General features: G+C 35.0%; 1 protein-coding gene and 1 long non-coding RNA gene across 2 annotated transcripts in view; both read left to right on the top strand.

The window, feature by feature from the left end:
• Positions 1–23171, top strand: part of EFCAB13 (EF-hand calcium binding domain 13) — a 201090-nt gene that overhangs the window by 132642 nt on the left and 45277 nt on the right. Inside the window, exons 37-38 of the mRNA XM_087854723.1 lie at positions 2875–2979; positions 13792–13896. Of these exons, the coding sequence (XP_087710849.1) occupies positions 2875–2979; positions 13792–13896 (210 nt within the window). The remainder of the gene's footprint in view (positions 1–2874; positions 2980–13791; positions 13897–23171) is intronic.
• Positions 10754–12877, top strand: LOC148107939 (uncharacterized). Its single transcript, XR_015721269.1, has 3 exons — positions 10754–10808; positions 11985–12089; positions 12824–12877. It is a non-coding gene; the product is annotated as an uncharacterized LOC148107939 (long non-coding RNA).

Here is a 23171-nt window from a genome sequence, read left to right as displayed (position 1 = left end):
CAATTCACATACTTTTTTAAATTATTGGGAGTAGATTTGTACTTTAGGGAGATATAAAGTCTGACTCTGTGAAATGATGGCTTTTCTATTACCTTAATGAATCTTCATATCATTTTGGTGAGATTTTGATCTGTAACTTTCTTAAAGCTGATTGATTTATCAGAATAGGCTAATGGATGGCATGAAGGCCTTTTTTTTAGTTAATTTATTTTTAATTAAAGTATAGTTAACATATATTAGTTTCGGGTGTATAACAGTGATTCAACAACTACACATATTATGAAATACTGTGACAAGTATAGATATCATCTGTCATCACACAAAGTTATTACAATATTATTGATGATATTCCCTATGCTGTGCTCTTCATCCCTGTGACTTATTTTCTTTATAACTGGAAGCTTGTACCTCTTAATCTTCTTCACCTGTTTCACCTATCCCCCACCCACCTCTACTCTGGCAACCATCCGTTCTCTATATTTATAAGTCTGGTGTTATTTGTTTTGTTTTTTAGATTCCACGTGTAAGCAAAATCATATGGTATTTGTATTTTTCTGTCTCACTTATTTCACTTAGCGTAATACGCTCCAGGTCCATCCATATTGTCATTAATGACAAGATTTCATTCTTTTTTTTATGGCTGAGTAGTATTCCATTGTCGTCTACCAGTGGACACTTAGTCTGCTTCCGTATCTTGGCTATTGTACAAAATGCTGCAGTAAACATAGTGGCACATATATCTTTTCAAATTAGTGTTTTCATTTTTTTTCTCATAAATACCCAGAAGTGGAATTACTAGCTCATATAGTACTTCTATTTTTAGTGTTTTGAGGAACCTCCCTACTATCTTCCAGAGTGGTTGCATCAATATACATTCCTACCAATAGTGCACAGGGGCTCCCTTTTCTCCTCATCTTCACCAAAACTTATTATTTCTTATCTTTTTGATACTAGCCATTCTGAGTTGTGTGAAGTGATATCTCATTTTGGTTTTGATTTGCATTTCCCTGACGATGAGTGATGCCGAGCATCTTTTCATGTGTCTGTTGGCCATCTGGATGTTCTTTTTGGAAAAGTATCTATTCAGGTCTTCTTCCCATTTTTGAATTAGATTATTTGGTTTTTTTGGTATTCGGTTGTATGAGTTCTTTACGTATTTTGGATTTTAACCCCTTACTAGTTCATTTACAAATGTCTTCTCCATTCATTAGGCTGTCTTCACATTTTGTTGATGGTTTCCTTTGCTTTGCAATGAAGATCTTTAAAAATAAAAAAAGACATATTAAATTTTGAAACTTGCCACCTTTCAAATATTTCGATAACACATTTATGCTTCTTTTAATCCATTTGTACTTTTGTGGACAATCTACATTATATCTTGGGGGATGAAGTTCCATAATTTATAGAAGGTTTACAGTTTGCGGCAAGAAAGAAAATAAGTCTAGTCTGAAGAGTGATTAATAAACAAAAAATTAGGGCACCTGTGTGGCTCAGTCAGTTAAGCATCTGCCTTTGGCTCAGGTCATGATCTTGGGGTCCTGGGATTGAGCCCCACATTGGGCTTCCTGCTCAGTGGAGAGTCTGCTTTTCCCTCTGCCTCTGCCCCTCCCCCTGCTCATACTCTCTCTCTCTCTGTCTCTCTCAAATAAATAAATAAAATCTTTAAAAAAAATGAAAAACAAAAAAAATTAGTAATGGTTGAGGAAATTTACTCAGAAAAAGAAAAATTTCTCTGGGTATCATCAACAACAAAAAAATCACACTTATTAGATGGAAGTATGAAATTTGTTATCCCCACAACTGTATTTCACTGAGCAGTTCATCAATTTTCTTTAATCCTATATGGACTGATCAAGGGAAGAGATTTTATTCCAACTCTATTATTGAACATCTTTTAAATATCAAAGAATTTATTTAGCTATTGTTTTTGTGCTCAAACTTATAACTATATTATATAGGAATTAATAATTTGGGTCACATTTAAGAGTCACTAAATTTTGGTCTTCTTCTTCTCAATTTCCTAAGAGATGGGGATGAATAATATCAACAAATCGTACACTCTTCTGGAAAACAGGTTGAAATTACAGAAAAGAAATTTAAAAATCTGAGACCAAACATGCAAACTAACACTGAACATTTAATATAGCATTGAGCCATTCAGAAAGTCTTGGGTTTGTGAAGTCATGGAAATAATCTCTAAAGCTACTAATTTGGCACTAAGAAGACATTTTAAAAACTCACAGAAGAACACATCTCTAAATAGAAATAAATGCTATCCTAAAACTTTATGTTAAATTTATTATATCAGCAACTTCTTTCACTATGAATCATAAGCAATGCTGAGGTTTCTAAAGGATACAAAAGGCCAGAGATTCAGGGAAAAGAAAAAAGCTGGGGACAGGGAGAGTGGAAATAAAATGAAAAAATGTTAAATTGAGAAATCAAATATAGGTCTACACAGCAAACACTGAAGTGAAGGATTAGCAATTGCTCAGCAGAAATGATCTGGGAGTTCAGGCAAATGAGAATGACTACTTGTTCTTGTTTAGAACAATGCGATCTGTGGTCCAACAGCTCTAGGTGCTAAACTATACCTTAGGCACATTTTGTGCAGGTTGTCCTAAGATAAGGTAAAAGCAAATAGGTTCTAGTTTTATCCATCCTATTAAATTTTTCTGAATAATTAGAAAAGTCAAATGAGTCTTAATAGTCCTTTTTAAAATGTTAAATGATAATACAAAGACATGAGTTATATTTTCTATTTTTTAATCATTAACACAGGCTAATTAAATTTAAAATATACAGGTGAATGTATTTTTAATATTTTGGAAATATTTCATTTTTCTCATTTTCCATCCCTATTGCTTTCCTAAGGAGGGAAGCTTAATGTGAGTAATTTGGACAGCATTCTGGGGGAAATGAGGATTAAGCTCCCAGAAAAGGAATGGGAAAAACTGACAGAAAACCTTCTACTTAATGGTGAGTATTTGAGAAATGACTATGCCTTTGAAGGGAATTTGTGCTTGTGAACATGCATATGAGAATTTCTAAAACTAGTGACATTGGCACTCAGAAGATATTTTGTAGATCTTCAGGAAGGATTAATTCCTAATGTAAAAGTAAGTCCTATTTCTTCATTTTTATAAATCCCAGGGAGTAGAATGAAGTTCTGTCTTCATTCATTGTTTCATTTAACACTCTCTAGAAAAACTTCTTTTCCCCCCACCATCCCTATATTCTGAAAATGTTCAGACTTATATCTTCAGATCAGTTTTCTCATTCAAATATTGAATTGTGTATTTGAATTTCTATAGGACATGTCTATGACCGTCCCCCAGACATCATAGATTTTGTCAGAAATTGAGTTCATAGTTTTCATTGTGGTATTTGACCTAAGCAGCCACATGGGGCCTTTAGAAATATGTTGGGGGCATATTTGATCGTCACAAATGGTTGTCACCAAGTGATTGTAAGAGTCGGCACTGTTAGCATTAAATTCCATAAGTATCAGGGATACTAAGTGCCATGCAATTCAAAGGACTTTTCTACATGATGAAGATTGTTCCTGAGGAAGATGCCAATGGCATGTCCAGTAGTTGAGAAACACTGGCTCCTGTTTTCATACTCTTTGACAATTTTGGTACCATCATTATGACCCTAGTAATATAAGCTAAAATCCTCAGAGGCAACCTTTACTCACCTCACTCTGACTTAAATCATTGTATTACAAATGAGTACCACTCTTCCCTTCTATAAAATGCTAGCTTCTTTTGGCAGACACTATGGCTGATCCTTCAGTGTGCATATTTATCCCTCTCCCAACAAAGTATCTTTTACATATTAGGTATGTAATAAATATTTAATTACTGAATGGAATAAATAAAAGGAGTTTCTACCCCAAATGAGAGGTAGACCAGCAATACTGGGTAGTGATAGTACACTATTGACAGATGCCTCAAATGTTTGCTGACTTTTGTACTTAAACACTTTATAATAATCTTATACCAGTTGTTAGTACCAAATGCTCTCGCAGTTATCCCACACACAGTCCATTGTCTTCTGACGTTACAGGAAGTACTGTTATCCTGTTTGCATTTAGGAATTCATGTTCTCAGGTAAGCTTGTAATCCACTGCAGTCTATTCAATTCTCAGTGATATGGTAGGAAGACAGTTTCATATACAATATAGAGATGGAGACGGAAACTTGTTTTCTTACTTCCTTCCGATTTCTTCTTTGTCCCCATTTTATCCCCAAGTCATTCCAGTGTGAGTCACTGGGTGTTCCTTTTTGGGTTATAATTTACTTTATTAGGACTAATTATAATATCATTATAGTTAGTAGAGTTATCAAAGGACTTAGTGAGTACTCAGATCACCCCAGAAAGAAACCCCATACCCTATAACTCTCACCCTTTTACTCTCCCCCACCACCCCACAAGTCCTAGGCAACTACTAATCTATTTTCTGTCTCTATAGACTTGCCTATTCTGGACATTTCATATAAATGGGATAGTATGTTGTCTTTGTGACTAGCTTCTTTCAATTAGTATAATGTTTTCAGGTTTATCCATATTGTAGCATGTACCAGTATTCCATTCTTTTTTTATTTTCAATTTATTGTGGTAAAACATACATAACGTAAAATTTATTATCTTAACCATTGCCAAGTGTAGAGTTCACTGGTATTAGGTACACTCACATTTTTTGTGCAACTGGGCAACCATTACCGCCATCCATCTCCAGAATTCTTTTCATTTTGTAAAATTACAACTTTATATTTTATATATATAAATATTTTATATTTATATTTATATTTTATTTTAAATATTTATATATAAATATTGATATATAATATATATAAATACTATATATATTATATATATATATATATAACTTTATATTTTGTTTATATCCATTAAACAAAAACTCTCCATTTTCCCCTGCCTCCAGCCCCTGGCAACCATTCTACTTTCTGTCTGGATGATTTTGACTACTCTAAGTACCTTACATAAGTGGAATCACGTAGTATCTATTTTTTTGTGACAAGTTTATTTTACTTAGCATAATGTCCTCAAGGTTCAACCATGTTGTAACATATGTCAAAATTTCCTTCTTTTTTAAGGCCGAATAATATTCTCCTGTATGTATATACATTCATTCATCCATCAGTGGATACTTGAGTTGCTTCCACATTTTAGTTATTGTGAATAATGCTGCTATGAACATGGGTGTACAACTTCATTTCTTTTTGTTGCCAAATAATATATTCTGTTGTATGTGTATATATTTTGTTTAAACACTATGAGTTAATGGGCATTTGGTTCTTTCCACCTTTTGGCCATAATGAACATTTCCAAACATACACAAAAGTACAAAGAGTAATATAATGAACTCACATATATCTATCACCTAGATCCAACAAATACAAAGATTTGTTACACTTGCTTCTTTTTTTTTTAATTTTTCTGGCTGAAATAGTTCAAAGCAAATCCCATTTCCTTTTGTCCCTACATACTTCAGTATGCATCTCTTAAAAATATGGACCATTTTTTCCATAACTGCAATACCATTATATAGTTTAATTTTAAATTTCCCTTCATATCTCTAAAATATTCTTTATAGTGAGTTTGTTCAAATAAAAAACCATACAAGCTTTACACACTGCATCTGTTATGACACATGAATCTCATGTAATCTACAGCTGTTCCTCTACCCTCTCTTTTTCTCTAGGCACTGATTTTTTTGAAGAAACTGTTGCCAAATGTCTTACAGAATTTCCCACATACTAAATTTGATGTTTTCTCATCTATCTTGTTCCTCTATCATCTGTATTCCTTATAAACTAGGAGTCAGCTCAAATGGCTTAATTATTTTCAGTTTCAACATTTTTTAATTTTTTTTTTTTAGTTTCAACATTTTTTAAGAATACTTGATAAGTAATACTGTGTACTTCACATTGCATTCCATCAGGAAATACAGATCTAGTTTACCTTTTTGAAAATGGCTATACAGTTGTCCAGAATTATTTACTTAAATTCTGTCACCACTCCCTTGAGTTTGAGATGCCATCCTTACTACATACTTGATTTCTATAGGCACTTGTCTATTTTGGGAATTTAAATTCTGTTCTATTGGTTTCCTTATTCATGTCCTGAATTGCTTTGAGTATAATAGCTTTATAATCTTTTAATATTGGTCTAACCCCTCACTCCCCAGCCCTCATACACACACACACAGCTCCTCACCTCCACCCTCCTACCCTGGTTCTGGCTATTCTTTATGGAAACACCTTTTTGGTGTGATTTTTAATAGTAGGATATTGGTTTTTCTTTTTTTGCCCCATCTTCCATTTGCTGTGTAACATATTTCCTAGTGAGAAGATTGATTTCTTAGGGTTTTGAAACCACTTAGTTTATCAGACGACTTATCACATATGCATGTTTATTATCGTGCCAAGTTAAAAATCCCAATATAATGAAGGCATATAGCACACTATTTTTTCTTATTTTCTTTGGTGCAGAAATATTGACTATCCTTTCAAATTTTAATTTAACACCAAAATCTTCCACATTCATTATAGATCTGCATTATTCTGAGTCAAGATTAGACCATTGTGGTGATGTGCTCACTTGGCTCTAGCTTGGGCCTCCATGGGTGTAGATGATGCCATATGTGCTCAGGAGGTGTGCACCAGTAAGAATGCCCCATGGACATCCTGAGCTGCCCACTAAGCTCAGGAAAGTGAGACAGCACCTCTAAGCCAATGGTTGCCTCAAGGACTTGCCTGCAGCCCTAGATTCACTAGTAGGTGGAAGATGAATTCCATGTGGTTCAGGGTCCCCTCCATGTTCCCATATAGGTGCTTGTTTCCTTCCTCCCTCATTCCATCGCCTTCCCCCTTCTTTTCATTTCTAAATTGTTTTTTTCTTTTTCAGCTATACTGGGTCATTTTGTATTGTGTCCTGTTTCCTGCAGATACTTTCTAGCTTGTTTTCTATTCCTTTAGACATAGTAAGCATAATAGTTTTATAATTTGTGCCTGATAATTTCTAAATCTGAAGTTTTTGTGACATGTTTCTGCGGCCTATTATTTTTGCTTATTCTCTGTCAGGTAATTTGTTTCATTCTGTGTTTGATTATGAGCTATTTTCCTGGACAATTATTGAAATAACGCTTTGAGGCTAAGGATGGAAGCACATTCCTAGGGAATACTAGCTTCTGCTGGGCATTTGGACAGAATCACCCACACTCCATGAGGCCGTCATTACAATTCAAATCCAGATGGAACAAATACCATTCCAGCAGAAGCAATAACAGTGTTCTGCTCACTTCCCTAAGTTTCTGCTTTTCATTAGATTTTGCAGTAGTAATTCCTTACTCTCTTATCAGCTTTTCAGTACTTTTGAGGAAATGCTTTTTACATTTTATCCAAGATTTCAGTTTCCAGCAGGCAGCTTTGTCTGAATAACAGAGGCGTCCACATAAATGGAAACAGAATTTGATTACAGATATTTGTCAGGAGTTGAGGCATCTAATCTGGGAGTTCAGGAAAAAAAAAAAACCCTCATTGTCAACCATATTTTGATTTTACCCTTTGGTGTAAATGATTCAAAAATTGTCCAATCACCTGAAAGATTTCTATTCTTTTTTTTTTTTTAAGATTTTATTTATTTATTCAACAGAGATAGAGACAGCCAGCAAGAGAGGGAACACAAGCAGGGGGAGTGGGAGAGGAAGAAGCAGGCTCACAGCAGAGGAGCCTGATGAGGGGCTCGATCCCATAACGCCGGGATCACACCCTGAGCCGAAGGCAGACGCTTAACCACTGTGCCACCCAGGCACCCCTGAAAGACTTCTGTTCTAATTCTAACATCCTTATTGACTCCTTTGATATATATGAATGGACTTTATTGAGTCTTGGTCTTTCTCATGAGGCTGATAATCATAATGCACCATATTATCAATGGTCACATTTAGGAGTCAGTAAGATTTTCCCCATATTCTTTTCTTTTTCGCAGGAGAGATTATTGATGTCAATAAAGTGGATGATCCTTTGCAAAATATGGGGATGAACCTTTCAGAAGAAGAAATTAATGATCTGACACATGATCTACCAGTTGATGGTGAGTATTTAAGATATATTTGAATTGGTTAGTATGGACTTCTCTAAAAGAATCTCTGAAAACTCTTAGTTGGCATTAAGAAGATGGACACATTAAAGATGACTCAGACTGTAAGTAAACATGTTTTGCTCCTTGACGTTTTCAGCAATTTTATTTCTGCTTGGAGTATGGCTAAGGGCACTATTAGACTGGGACAGAATTAGAGAAAGACAATGCTGTGGGGGAAGGAATGGGAATGCATAAAATAGAAGAAACTTTAACACAGGAAAATTTTTTAAAAATTATAGAGCATAGCCCAAAGTGGGAAATAATGTTTAAAAATTTTTAAGCAAGCTTTAGGCGCAGTGTGGACCTTGAACTCACCACCCCGAAATCAAGAGTCACATGCTCTGTCTACCAACTGAGTCAGCCAGCCACCCCTAAGTGGAAAATTATTAAAATAGCATTTCTGTCCCCATCCCACCATCTTCAAGGACATTTAAAAAGGCAGAATAAAGGAGGAATGTGAAGTGTAGGGGACCTACACTACACCAGGTGAACAGGACTGAATCTTCTAGTTACCCTGGAAGGGAAAAGGATCATTAAGCACTCAGGCCTGAATATGTGGAATGCCTGAATGCCCAGCATTACGTTCCCACATTCCTGAGTCAGACTCCATGGTCCGAGGACTGTCCCAAAGTTCTAATATTCTCAATGGGGGCTAAAATAATTCTCAAACCAAATAAGCAAAAGTTAAATATTAGTTTGAGAACATAACAGTTGGGCTAAGAAGTATCTGTCTAGAACATTACTTGACCATCTTATAACCTTAGATGAATCAATACTTGCTCATCCTATTAACGTCCATTTAATTCCATCATTATGTAAGGTAGACACTGTTCCCTCAAGTATATTTTTGTTAATTTATTTAATTTATTCTCTAATTTTTACCACTATTAGTGTACCAGAAAAATATGTAAGTGGTCTTCATTGTCTTATTTTCTTTGCTTGCAATGATGTATCCATTAAGAAAAGTGAGACTAGATGTGGAACCCCAGTTTTCATAACAGAAAATTATTTGTATCTGAGGTTATGATGGAATTTTAAAAATATTGCTAAAATAAGCAGAATTATGGGGAAAATATAGCTATTATTTGGGACTTTCAGTGCCATTGATTTCTGCTCCTCATTTTAAAATAATTTAAAATCAACCAAGACAATGAAAAACATTGTTAGATAAAAAATATACATGAAATAAAATGGACATGTTGCATGATTCATCCTTTTTTCTTTAAATCAGAGTTAGAATTTTAAAATTACTGCTTATTGGTGATCTGGTCATCTGGGGAGTTACCATCAGGATTGAGCTTAAAATGAAGTTTTCTGAAAGATTAAGCCTCAAGTGTAGAGCCCAAGTTATATTACTGGGGACAAATAGACCTTGAACTTTCCATTTAGGGCAAAGTTTTTCTCAGAATGTGTCTGTCAGGATGGAGATGTGAATTTACTGGAAAGGGCAAGATTTAGTTGAAATGTGACCCAAGGAAGCATATACTCAAATAGTGAGTTTTACACCTAGTATGTGTTATCATCTTTGTTTCTGAGAGTCTTCAGTGACCCCATAAAACTGACACATATTTTCATACTTTCCTGACCTAGCTAGCTGGTTTTACTATAGAAATAACTTTTGGAATGTCCTGCCTCAACAGATCCAGAAGAAAAAGAAGAAAGATTCTATTTAGTCTAGATTTAGTAATCGTATGAATAACTTATGTATATTTTTCCTGTTTTCTGTTTTAATATTTGTTATATGCATACCTGTAAGTGTTACATGACTTCTGTAAGTCACTACATACTTCCAATACTTCAGTAAGTATTTGTTATCTAGGACCTTCATTTGTAAATTTTTCATGGTATAGGGGTTTTTACATACTACATACTGTAATTTATCATTTCAAATTTGACAAAAATCAGGAATATTTCAACTTACCAATAGTGACAATTTTTTAGGTTGTTTTTTTTCTTCACAAAACATATATCCCAAAAATCATTTATGTGTGAGATAATCCTGTACTTTAATATGTTTCTATGTTAAATCTCTTTAAATATTAATTTTTATAAAATTAAGTTGAGCAAATTATACAAATCATTAGAGTTGAGAAGTTAACCTCAAAATGAATATTTTACTCAAGTAAATCATAAATCATGTAAATCAAGACTAAAACTGGTCTGCCTAGGTCAGTGAACATGAAAGCAAAATAGTAATTAGGATCTCAGTAAAGAAAAAAGATACTTTAAAAAATCCAGTTAAAACAGTAGTGAATAATAGATTCCAATTTTAAATTTTGTTTTCTTTAGCCTGATCGGAATCATATTTGCTTCTCCAATATCTAAAGCTAAAAATAAGGTCCTATGAAAAAACGGTGACTGTTGATCTCACACCTTTAGAGTTTGTTTTGCTATTTGACGATGGATCAAAGCAGTTGTTAAAACAGACACTTTTATAATAAGCAGAGTGATTATTTTCCATGTACTTGTGATCACCGGGGAAGGGGTAGGATAAAATTCAGTAGCCAATGAATGCTACTGTGTTTCCAGTTTGCATTTCCAAGTGAATGTCATGTATGTATTTGATTTACATTTTCTTACAGTTCATGGGAAGGTTGAAATGAAAAAGCACATGGATGGAATAAAACCTTTTACAGGTAAATTAGAGATTACCATTTTTGTGCTTGAAAATGTTTTACTGGGAGTGGCTCAGTCCATTAAATGTCTGCCTTCAGCTCAAGTCGTGATACCAGAGTCCTGGGATTGAGCCCCACATAGGGCTCCTTGCTCAGTGGGAGCCTGCTTCTCCCTCTCTCCCCCTGCTTGTGCTCATGCTCTTTCTCTCTCTCTCTCTCTCTCTCTCTCAAATAAATAAACCTTTAAAAAAAAATGTTTTACTGACAGGGATGGATGATCAAAAATAGTTTAGGGAGGAGGGTTAAAATGCCACAAAGCTGTCTTACTGTAAGTTGCCTTTTTCTTGATTCAGATTTCACTTGGTTGATATAAACCTTTGACTATTTTCTGGAGTTCTGACAAAGTTGATTCTGATAGGTTTTTTTTTCATTTATTGTCTCAGTTCAGGGAGAGTTCCATGAAGCAACCTGCTCAGCTATTTTTGCTGATGTCACTCAATCTCTTTATAAGAGAGTACTTTTAAATAGATCTAGAGGGTAGAGTACTAAGTGAAATAAGTCAGTCAGAAAAAGACAAATACTGTTTGATTTCACTCATATGTGGAATTTAAGTAACAAAACAAATGAACAAAGAAAAAAGACACAAATCAGAAAAACAGACTCTTACCTATAGAGAACCAAAAGATGGTTGCCAGAAGGAAGGGAGGGAGCAATGGGTAAAAGAGGTGAAGGGGATTAAGAGTACACTTTTCATGATGAGCACTGAGTAATGTATAGAGCTGTTGAATCATTATATTGTACATAGTACAATTATTTACAATTATATTGTAAAGCTTTGATATGGTCAAATTATTATCATTACGAAGAGAAAATCATATTCAAATCACAAGATAATAAATATGGTGAATGATAGCTGAATATGTAAATTTTCCATTATCTTAATTTGCTGGCCAGTTGTAAAACAAATTTGTTCTCTGCAGGGCAGATTTGTTCCCAGAAATAAGAGACCTTCCTTTTGTAAATATTAAGGGATTATGTTCTATTTTGTGATTTCCCCATAATTCTGTGTAGTTAGACATGTTTCATTTTCCCCTTACATTTCCTCAAATAGGGGGAGATGCATTATAGCGAGAATGAATTTTTCACCATTTCATGAAATGATTATTCTCAGACATTAATGTTCTTGTGTTTTCAAAGGAAAAAAGGTTCATGTCAGTGACCTAGAGAAAGTTCTGGGAAGCATGGGGATCGAGCTCACAGATGAGGAACTTAAAAAACTACAGGAAACTCTGCCATTTGATGGTGAGCTACATAGAGGCCACAAAGACTTTCTAGGGAATTTGGTTTCATGACCCGTGTGAACATTTTAAAAATTTAACCTGTTTCAGGTGCCTGAGTGGCTCAGTTGGCTAAGCGACTGCCTTCAGCTCAGGTCCTGATCCTGGAGTCCCAGGATCAAGTCCCACATCAGGCTCCCTGCTCGGCAGGAAGTCTGCTTCTCCCTCTGACCCTCCCTCCTCTCATGTTCTCTCTCTCTCTCTCAAATAAATAAATAAAATCTTTTAAAAAATAAAAAAATAAGAATAAAAATTTTACCTGTTTAGGCCCTTCTGAAAATTACTGAAAATGATTAGGAAAAGGCATTGTCATTTAGATTTAGTCTACAATTTACCAAACCCTTCAGCCCTGGCTTTGCCATCAAAATGTCAGGTGATTAATCAGCCCAAATTCCAAGAAAAAATGGAAGGAAACTGCAGGGGACTATTAAGAGAAATAAAAGGGAGAAGTCAGAGGAAAAAAGAAGTTGAGTGATTGTTTCACCAAAATAGTGTTTCCCTATGCTGTCAATCTCCTAGTTACCAAAAAATACATATATTTGTCACACAGAGACAGTTTTCCTTTCCATAACTTCTTTTTAAATTTAGTAATGAGAACACATTCCTCACTCAATTATAAATAGTTGTCTTACTGAAGTTATGAAATAAAGGAATGTTCATACCATTTCCTTTTGACATGAATTGTTCCTTTTCCTATAGCTGCTGGAAATGTATTTCAGAACAGAATGTTGGATGATGTGAAATCCATTAAAGGTAAGTTAAAAGCCTGACAAGAAAGGCAGAAACATGTGAAATCTTCAAGATTCACATATATCATTCAGATTACAAGTCCTGTCTAGCTTCCTATGTATAGATTACATAGTTACTCTCATCATCATCATATTTTCTACTGTAATGTCTCAATACATCTTTCTAGGGAATCCATACTCATAACCCCAAAAAATCTAATCATACACAGCAAATTGTAAAGAAAAGGATTACCAAATTTTCAGGGAGTTGTTTAAGGAGAGCTTATTATATAGGAAGATTGTAGTCAAATCCATAGAAACAAAAAGTGGATTAGTGGTTAACAGGGGTTGGGTAGAGAGGAAAGTAGGGAGGGACTACTTAATATGTTTGGGCTCTCCTTTGGGGATGATGAAAATGTTTTGGAACTAGAAGTGATATTTGTACAACATCATGAATATGTACTAAATGCCACTGAAGTGTTTACTTTAAAGTGATTAATTTTATGTGACTTTCACCAAAAAAGTGCTAAGATTCTACTTGTTTTTAAAGTTACCTTATGATCTTCACTCTGTTATTATATAATATTAATTAATTAATGAGGTCCCTAGCATCAAAGCTCATTCCTATTCTAATATTGGTTATAGTCAAATCTTGTAGCCTATATCCCTTCATAACCTATTTATAGTACAAACTTCCACTCAGTGTTTAAAGGAAAAATTACTAATTCTGATTTTTCTAATGATTTTTTTAATGCTCTTAGACATGTTAAATGGGAGTTCATACAGAAAAGTAATAATCACATAAGTACATTTTCTCCTTTGTCTTTATTATAGTAATGGCAAAGTATATATATTCAGGTAATAATTCACATGCAAAAATATATTTTTAATATTTTGAACTCATTTTTTTTCATGTTTCATTCCTATATGTTTCCTAAGAAGGAAAGGTCAAGGTGAATAACCTGGACACTGTCCTGGAAAACCTGGGAATCAAGCTCACACAAAAGGAACTTGAAGGTGTAACAGAAAATCTGCCACTTACTGGTTAGTGTTCCAAGTACTACTCTACCTTAGAGGAGAGTTTGTGTACTTGTACAGGAGAGTGTCTACAATTAGTTTTACCTGGTATCAAAATAACATTTTTACAGAAGCTTAGAGAAGAAACTAGTCTTAATGTGAGTACAAATTCTTCCTTAATGTGAGCTCCATATCAGTAACCTCTTTTCTTTTGGATTATAAATATCACACACAGAACTATTATAACTACTTTCTGACCCAGTAATGAATTTACAGGAAGCAAAATGAATGTTATAGGTTAGGGAAGAGAAAGAAAGAAAAGAAAGAGAAGAAAAAAGAAAGGAAAAGAAAGAACGAAGAGAGAGAGAGGAAGGAAGGATAGAAAAGAAAAAAGAAAGAAGAAAGAAAGAGGGAGGGAGGGAGGGAGGAAGGAAATGACTAATTGCCCTATTATCAGTATCCCTCAAATAGTTTTGTCCTAAGCCCATTAATCATCTTAACTTTTACAATTCTCAGTGGAAAATATTATCCACACTCATATTTCCAACTGTTATTACATGCTGAAAACTTCTGGATATTTATCTGCAGCCCAAATTGCTCCCCAAACACGGTTGGGTGAAGCCAGATTCAGATTCCTATTGGATTCTACCTGCCAAATTCATTCTTCCTCAGCAAAACCTCAGATCTTTATATCTTAATTCACTATATTTAAAAATATTTACCAAAAACTGTCTCCTAATTATACATGCCCTCTCTCAGCTTGTGGCACCATCATGTTTCTTAGTAAATCAGGTTTAAAGATCGGCATCATTTTTCACTCCAGCTTTCTTCTTAGTGCCACATCTCATTGGATACCAGCTGCTACCAATTAGGACTACTAACTATTTCATAGATCTGACCCTTGCTTTCCTTTTAGCTTTATCTTGTATTATTTCCTGCCTCCACATTGGCCTCCAACACTGAAACGTCTGCACCATAGTATTGGATATAGGCATAGTTGAAGGTTTTTATATAGGATGGTCGCCAGCATGTTGCAAAGCAGTGGCTGTAAGTGGATGAATTTTAGCAGGAGGGTCTCCTGATTTTATTGTCTGTTCTATGTCAACCCAACTCCTCTACTATAGTAACTTTGTCTTTTCTCACCCCAGAGACTGAGTTGTTCTAAAGCAGAGATTATGTTACATTTATTAAACGCATTTTAATTTTTTTAGTGCCTCATATGGTGCCTGAAATTTAGTAGATAACTTCATAAAATTTTCTTCAACCAATAAATGTACAGATATTATTTATTACCTAATGCTTATACCATAGCATCTAATTTGATATCCAGCTGTCCTTTTTACATACACCCCAACTCTTACAATAAAAACACTTAAGCATATTTCACCAGGCCAATTCTGTCCATAAAACTAACCTCAGAGTTTATCTTCCAGAGCTTTCCCCGCCCCCGAACCATGGAAGCCATGTTATTTACCCTTGTTCTTAGTTTAAAATTCATCTTATACACACATATATTATTATATACTTCCCATATTGTGTAAAAAAATAAGTGTCTTTATATCACTCTTCTTTGTTTATAAACTGTGATTTTCTCATAGGCAGGAACCATGCCTATATCAATTTATATGTTTTTAAAATTTTTTTTATTATGTTAGTCACCATACAGTACATCCCTAGTTTTTGATGTAAAGTTTGATGATTCATTAGTTGCGTATAACACCCAGTGCACCATGCAATACGTGCCCTCCTTACTACCCATCACCAGCCTATCCCATTCCCCCACCCCCCTCCCCTCTGAAGCCCTTAGTTTGTTTCTCAGAGTCCATAGTCTTTCATGCTTCATTCCCCCTTCTGATTACCTCCCTTTCTTTATCCTTTTCTTCCCCTACCGATCTTCCTAGTTCTTATGTTCCATAGATGAGAGAAATCATATGATAATTGTCTTTCTTTGCTTGACTTATTTCAATTTATATTTTTGAGACAATAAATATGGAAGAATGAATGGAGTAATGGAATAATCAGAGAGACTAAACAGAATAAATGAAAAACAGTGAAAAATACAAGTAATGAAAAGTGGCAGAAAATCTGTAAGAGGAATCTCAAATATATGCTAGACCTCTAACATTTCAGTTGAGCAGTACATAACCAGAGGGCTCCAGATCATTAGTACAAATGGTATCAAAGCAGAAAGACTATTTCCTAGTCATCACTCATACAGTTTTCTGCTTCCCAAAGAAGTCTTGACAGAAAATATACTCATTTTGAAATGACGAGCAACATTCTGGCCAATTTCAATAGTTTACAAGAGGATACTTGTTCATACTTAATACACAAGTACGAACGTGGCCTTCTCTTAAAATTTCCCCTCAGAACCATCCTAATTCCAATTTATTCCCAAGAAGGCATAATATTATTTTCAGTTGATTGCCTTTTATGACTCATTACTTTTTTAAAATATAATTAATACTGCTACACAAAGACTTCATGAAGCCTTAGGACATAGGAAAATAAGTCTGTATATTTGACTCATCATATAGAATTTTTATTAACCCATTAGCTTTCAGTGAACTGCTGAGTCCCTTTTGTAACTAGTTATTATGTTACCACAAATCCTTTCAGTTTGGGGACTGTCTGAAGTATCTACTCTTCTTTTAGGGTAAAGAGGTATTTACATACCTGTTTTTATAAACAAGTATGTATAGTGTTAATAGAAGAAACAGATCACTAATTTATGTGATGAGAAATCCCAAGATAGTTGTGATAGACAAAGAACTTAAGAAAGAAAAGTTAGAAAATGTAGGAAGATAACAAAGGTGGTTCCCCCCCCCCCAAACTTATCTGACAACTGTGGCTGAACCAAAGCTGAGAAGTTGCTACACAGCCAAATAAGTCATTGAGACCTTTCACCCTGCCAATAAGATAGAGAGCAGACTTCAAATTCAAGAGGTACATCCTAGAATCCATTTTGTCCAAGTGACAAAGACTCTCCCTTAACTAATATGGAGTTAATTCTTCATATCTAGGGTTTATATCCTTATAGTTGCGTCAGATAAAGCAGTGGAGCTAATGAACTTTGATCTCTTATTTCCCAATTTACCATATTTTTTGTCTGTTTTGTATATGACTCTTTGGCATTATTACTTTATTTTGGCTTTCCTTATAGCTAATGGGAAGGTTGAGCTCAGCACATTGATGGATGCAGTGACCGATGTTACAGGTTAGTAAATAGTTACTGTGAATCTAAGATCCTAATTCTTACATTAAGTTCTATTTTTTTTTAAATATTTTATTTATTTATTTGACAGAGAAAGACAGCCAGCAAGAGAGGGAACACAAGCAGGGGGAGTGGGAGAGGAAGAAGCAGGCTCTTAGTGGAGGAGCCTGATGTGGGGCTCGAACCCAGAACACTGGGATCACGCCCTGAGCCGAAGGCAGATGCTTAACCACTGCACTACCCAGGCGCCCCACATTAAGTTCTATTTTGATGCTCTATTCCAACTGTCATGTCACTGCCTTTTTATTTTACTCTATCATTGTACCATTTTACTGGGGAAGTATTTCTATTTAATTGTTTAGAATATTGATTGGCAAACTTTGACCCTTGGGCCAAATCTGCTCTGGTCTTGTAAACAGTTTCAGTGGGACACATCCACCTCCATTAGTTTATGTATTATTTATGGCTGCTTTTACAGTACAGTGGTGGAGCTGAGTAGTTGTGACAGGGATCATATGTCCTACAGGACCTAAAACATTTTCCATTGTTTTACTAGCTTGTTTTACAGAAAAGTTTGCTGGCTCATAGCCTAGAGTTTAATTTTAGAGTGATCTTACATTCTGGTTTTCTCTAGACAGTTATGGCTTACCACCAAGGTAGGATAATTTTAACTAATTACTTTTAACACCCTCTTTTACTCTGAGTAGTCCTTGTTTACATGATAAATTATGTGCAATTTTAACCTTAGATTATTTACACTATATACTTCAGTGCAATGCCTTGATAGAAAATTCTTTATTCTCTGGGATTTATTCCAAACAATATGTCAATATGCATAATCTGAGTATCATGAAGAGACATTTGCTGCAATTATAGCCTCAAAGTATACTACCCGGCAAGCTAGCCCAAAGTTCACAGAACAGAAAGGTTCAAGGACCCAGTTAAAATGTTTGAATCACACAGTTTATTAAATCATTTTAAACACACAACAATTAGTAAGGGGGAATACAGAATAAATTAACAAATTTAGGGTATGGTGAATGGAAGGACCATACTACCTGAATCTAAGGTACACAGGTGCATAGTAAGTTTTGTGTCTCTCTCTGTTCAGTAGCATTAGTTTTCTCTGCCAGTGATGTGGTGACGAGAACCAGGGTTGAGGTTCAAGCAGATGGGCCAACAGATGGAAAGTGCTTTAGCCGATGATACAGACTTGCTCGTTCAGAAAGACACAGGGACAAGTACCTCTAGCTAATAGTTGTAGCTTGCCATTAAGGCTGTTGAAAGAGCCATAGGTTTTGTGTTCCTCGAACAGAAGACACATAAGACCTAAATGGGTGTCACCAATGAGTTGCCAAATGAAAGTTATTTGAATAATGGGTTTCATGAATATTTACCATATCTTGAATATTTAGTGCTTCTTTTAGTGTCTTGAGCAATTTTAGAGTATCATAAATATTTAGAGCTTGTTATATATTTAGTCTAACATATATATATAGTGAACAGTTTCTTCATGTATATTTAAAGCCTCATGAACATTAGATATTGCTCAGTCCTTCCATTCCTTTCTAACTTATATATCCTTTACTTAAAAACTACTCATCCATACTGCACACATCTTAAAAGATTTAGCCCCTGTTTTATACACTACAGACTTGAACTAATGTACTTACTTAACTTCCGTAATAGAATTAAATGTTCTCAAAAGCAAATGCACATTACACTGGATTAACATATTAAGTAGTGAAGTAAAATCAGATAGAACACTCATAATTCAGGGAATAACAGAGACACTGAATTTTAAATAAATATCGGTGATATTTTAAATAACTTGGAATCCCCCAAGCCACTTATATCTTGTTTAAATTACTTTACTCCATAATTATGGATACTGAATTTTTTGGGCTAAGGGAACAATTCTGTTTCCATGATCTCTTGCTACTTTGTTCATAGCTGTTGAATGATCTACCAAATAGATAAATGATTGCTTTTTTTCATAATTTGGATATTCATATTTCATATTTAGGTCATATTCAAACTTTCCATGTACTTTCATTTTTTCTTTGAAGGAGGAGAAGTTAATGTCAGCGATATTGAAAGTGTTTTGGAAAAAACTGGGATAGAGCTCACAGATAAGGAGGGCTTGGAACTAAAGAAGTATCTGCCAGTTGATGGTGAGCATTTAAAATAACAATGTAGCCTTTAAGGAACTTAGAGGTGTGTTTATTCTTTTGAGAACTTCCAGAATTATCTCCATTTGATAAAGAAAAAGGATTAGAAGGAATCATACAATTCTATCTTAAGTTATCCCTGCTGTGCCACTTTATTTATAGTAATTGGCCCCTTCAGTCACTAACCTGGTATTCGGTCAAGAAAGGGCCTATTCTAACTTCTGATTCCAGTCAGAAGGCATCCTCAAGAATGAACAGGGACATATGGGAAAGTAAAAAGAACGAGAAAATACTAGGAGGGGAAATGGAGAAATGAAAGGAAGACAGAGAATTAAGATGTGTGTATTTCAGCATAGTAGAACTCCAGCCAGGAGCCAGAATTTTCTCTGCTTGTTACTGGTTTTTTTGTTATTTAAAATTAAATTGGGCCTTTTCTGGGGTAAATTATGATGCCTGCCTTCTAAAATTAAGGCTTTGGTAATGCCTAATTTAACCTCTTATTGATGTGGTCTGGTTTGTGTCTTCTTTACAGCTGTTGGAAAGGTGTACCAAAATAGGTTGATGGATGGTGTGAAAACTCTTAAAGGTGAGTGACAAGTATAATGAAAAAGGAGATGAATCTGAAGCTGAAAAGGAGATGAAGAGACTTTTGCGCACTTAATTTAGAATCCTGCTACCGTGTATGCGTGTATGTGTGTGAATGAAAATATTGATGTTTTTTTCCAAAGATCTTTTCTGTATATATTTTACCAGATGGCCTCCTGTACCATTCTTTAACCTTAAGATGGAAGTAAAAACCCACATAAAAGTAGGACTTTGAATGACTTCACCCTTAATGAAATGGTAAACTAGAAAAATGCCTGATCAGTACAAGTAGATAAAAGGAAGTTTATCTGTGTAGTCATGGACTCTAAGATCATGAAGAAATATGTTCTTGGAAAATTCATGACAATGGGTCTATGCTCACATTGGTTCCTGTTCATATTTGCACTCCCTGCATGACCCAGAAACTCACAAAAAATTGACAAAAAGCACCAGCATTGTAGTAACTCTAGTGTTTAAGAAATATACCCTCATGTCATGGTCAGTGAGATTTTCCCTATAAAACCTTTCTTAAAATGATCTTGAAACATAAAATTACAAAAGATATGAAAAAATCTATCCCCAATTAATACCAATATATACAATAAAAAGACTGAACCTGGAAGACTTCCCAAGATACAAATATTTTAGATAGACTGTAAAATAAGTATGCTTTAAATGATTAAATTCATAAAAGACAAATGGCAATAATTTTAGAAGAAATAGTAACTACCACAGGAAAAAGTGGAATTGAAAGGAGTCAAAATAAAATTTCAAAAAATGAAAAGTCTAGCCTGAAAAAAATTAAAAAACATATGGTTTCATTAGCAGATTAGATGTAACCAAAGAATTAATTAGATAACTGGAATAGAACTCTGAAAAAATTGCCAAGATTCCAGCATAGAGACACAAAGATTACAAATAGGAAGGAGGAATAGGAGACATGAAGGTCAGAGTGAGCCATCTGCCAATTTATCCAGTAGTAGTACAAAGAGCTAACAGAGAGAAAGAAGGAAAATGCTAATTTGAAGACCTAATAGTTGGTAATTTTTGTGATTGTTGAAAGACATGGATCCTAAAATATAGGACACATAATGAATCCTAAGATGATAATTAAGGGGTCTCTGCTTAATCATATCATAAGGAAATCACAGAATTACAAAACAAAACAAAACAAAACAAAAAGCCCTAAGAGCAACCAGGGTACATTCTGACTATCTACAAATGAGTAACAATTAGACTTATATTGGACTACAATGAGATGCCACCTCACACCCCATAAAATGGCTACTTAAAAAAAAAGAACAGAATATGACAAGTGTTGGTGAGAATGTAGAGAAATTGGAAGACTTGTGCACTGGTGGTAGGCATGTGAAATGGTGCAACCACTATGAAAACCAGTATGGTGGCTCCTCAAAAGCTTAAAAATAAAATTTCTATATGATTCAGCAGTTCCACTTCTAGATATATGTCTTAGTTCATTCAGGCTGCTTTAACAAACTGCCAGACTAGATGGCTTATAAACAACAGAAATTCATTTCTCACAGTTCTAGAGGCTGGAATCCAAGATCAAGGTGCCAGCATGGTCTGGTCAGGGCCCCTTCCAAGTTGCAGACTTCTCATTGTATCCTCACAAGGGGAAGGGGCAAAGGGATCTCTCTGAGGCATCTTTTATAAAGACTAATTTCATTTATAAGGGCTCTGCCCTCATGACCTAATCACCTCCCAAAAGACCCACTTCTTAATACCATCACTTTAGGCAGTAGGTTTTCAACATATGAATTTTGGAGGGACACAAACATTCAGACTATTGTGTATATCCAGCACTATTCAAATAGCCAAGAGATGAAATCAATCCATGTGTTCACCAGCCTTAAAATGGATGGAGATTTTGCCGCATTTCTACAACATGGGTGGGCCTTGAAGACATTTTGCTAGTGAAACAAGCCAATCACAAAAAGACAAATATTGTCTGATTCCATTTATGTAAGATACCTAGAGTAGTTAAATTCATAGAGACAGAGGCTGGGTATAGGGGGGAATGGGGAGTATTGTTTAATGAGTAGGGACTTTTGATTTGGGAAGATAAAATTTCTGAGCATAGATAGTGGTGAAAGTTACAAACCAAGGTGAGTATACTTAGTTCCACTGAACTGTACACAGAAAAATGGTTAAAATGGTAAACATATGTTATTCATATTTTGCTATATGTATATAATAAAAGTAGCAGGAAAAGATACCTGGCTTTAACAGGGTAATAAGGGTATAGTATGAATAAGTACATGTCAGTAAGTTTGGTAACTTAGATGAGATGGTAAGCCACTCTGTCCTAATAGTAAGCAAAAAGCTGAACAAATTTAAAAATCAACAACTCTTCTTGGATCAACATGAGAAATGAGGTCACAGGGAAACTGTGGCACCCCGATTGGAGGGAAAGACATGCAAACCACAACTTCCTGAGCAGAAACCTCTCTGGGAACCAGTGGCAGGGCAGGAAAACCTAAACTGTAATTGATGAAATGCTAAAGGCTCAGTGCGGTCGAGTCTAAGAGTCAAAAACTCAAAGGATGGGTCATAGAGGAAGTGCCCACACCTTTTGTGGGTTTTACCACTAGGAGTTCAACCAGGTTCTCACAGTGAATATTGGAGAAGAATCTCCTCAAGAAGCTTCTGGCAGGGGGAGAGGGAAAGTAACCATTTTGAAATGTACCAGAGCATTCTGTTCTTCATAAAAAGGTTGCCCTAAGGAGAAACTATTTAACCATAGCCTAACCTGCTAAGGTTTTATCAGAGCCTAACTGACCTGGGGGAAGGGAAGCACCCAACTTCAGCACATTCTAGCCACAGCACATATGATGTTCACAGTCCAAGAGGCAAAGGCTCACGAAAAGATTGAGACTTAATCATAGGATTATAGTATGCTTCCCTTGCCCGTACACCTTACCACCAGATCACTAAAGGCCTGCTTATAGCAGTTATTTTTACCCAGTACGTTATGCCAAGCTATCAAGAAAAAATCACAAGCATTGTAAAGGCAAAAAACACGATGGGAAGAGACAGCATGCATTAGAACCAGATTCAAATTTGGCAGGGATGTCAGCATTCGAAACAATTATGATTAATATGCTAAGGGCTCCCTAATGGATGAAGTAGATAGCAGGCAAGAACAGCAGGCACAATGTAAGTAGAGAGGTGAAAATCCTAACAAAGAAGCAAAAAGAAATGCTAGCGACAAAAACACTATGACAGAAATGAAGAATGCCTTTGATGGGCTTATTAGTAGATTGGACATGGATGAATACACTTGATTTAAGAAAAGGCCAAAGATTTTTTTC

Source organism: Ursus americanus, chromosome 23 (assembly GCF_024610735.1).
Source record: "Ursus americanus isolate L20-20 chromosome 23, mUrsAme1.1.p, whole genome shotgun sequence".
NCBI classification, from domain to species: domain Eukaryota; kingdom Metazoa; phylum Chordata; class Mammalia; order Carnivora; family Ursidae; genus Ursus; species Ursus americanus.
This window is presented reverse-complemented; position numbering and strand designations above follow the sequence as displayed.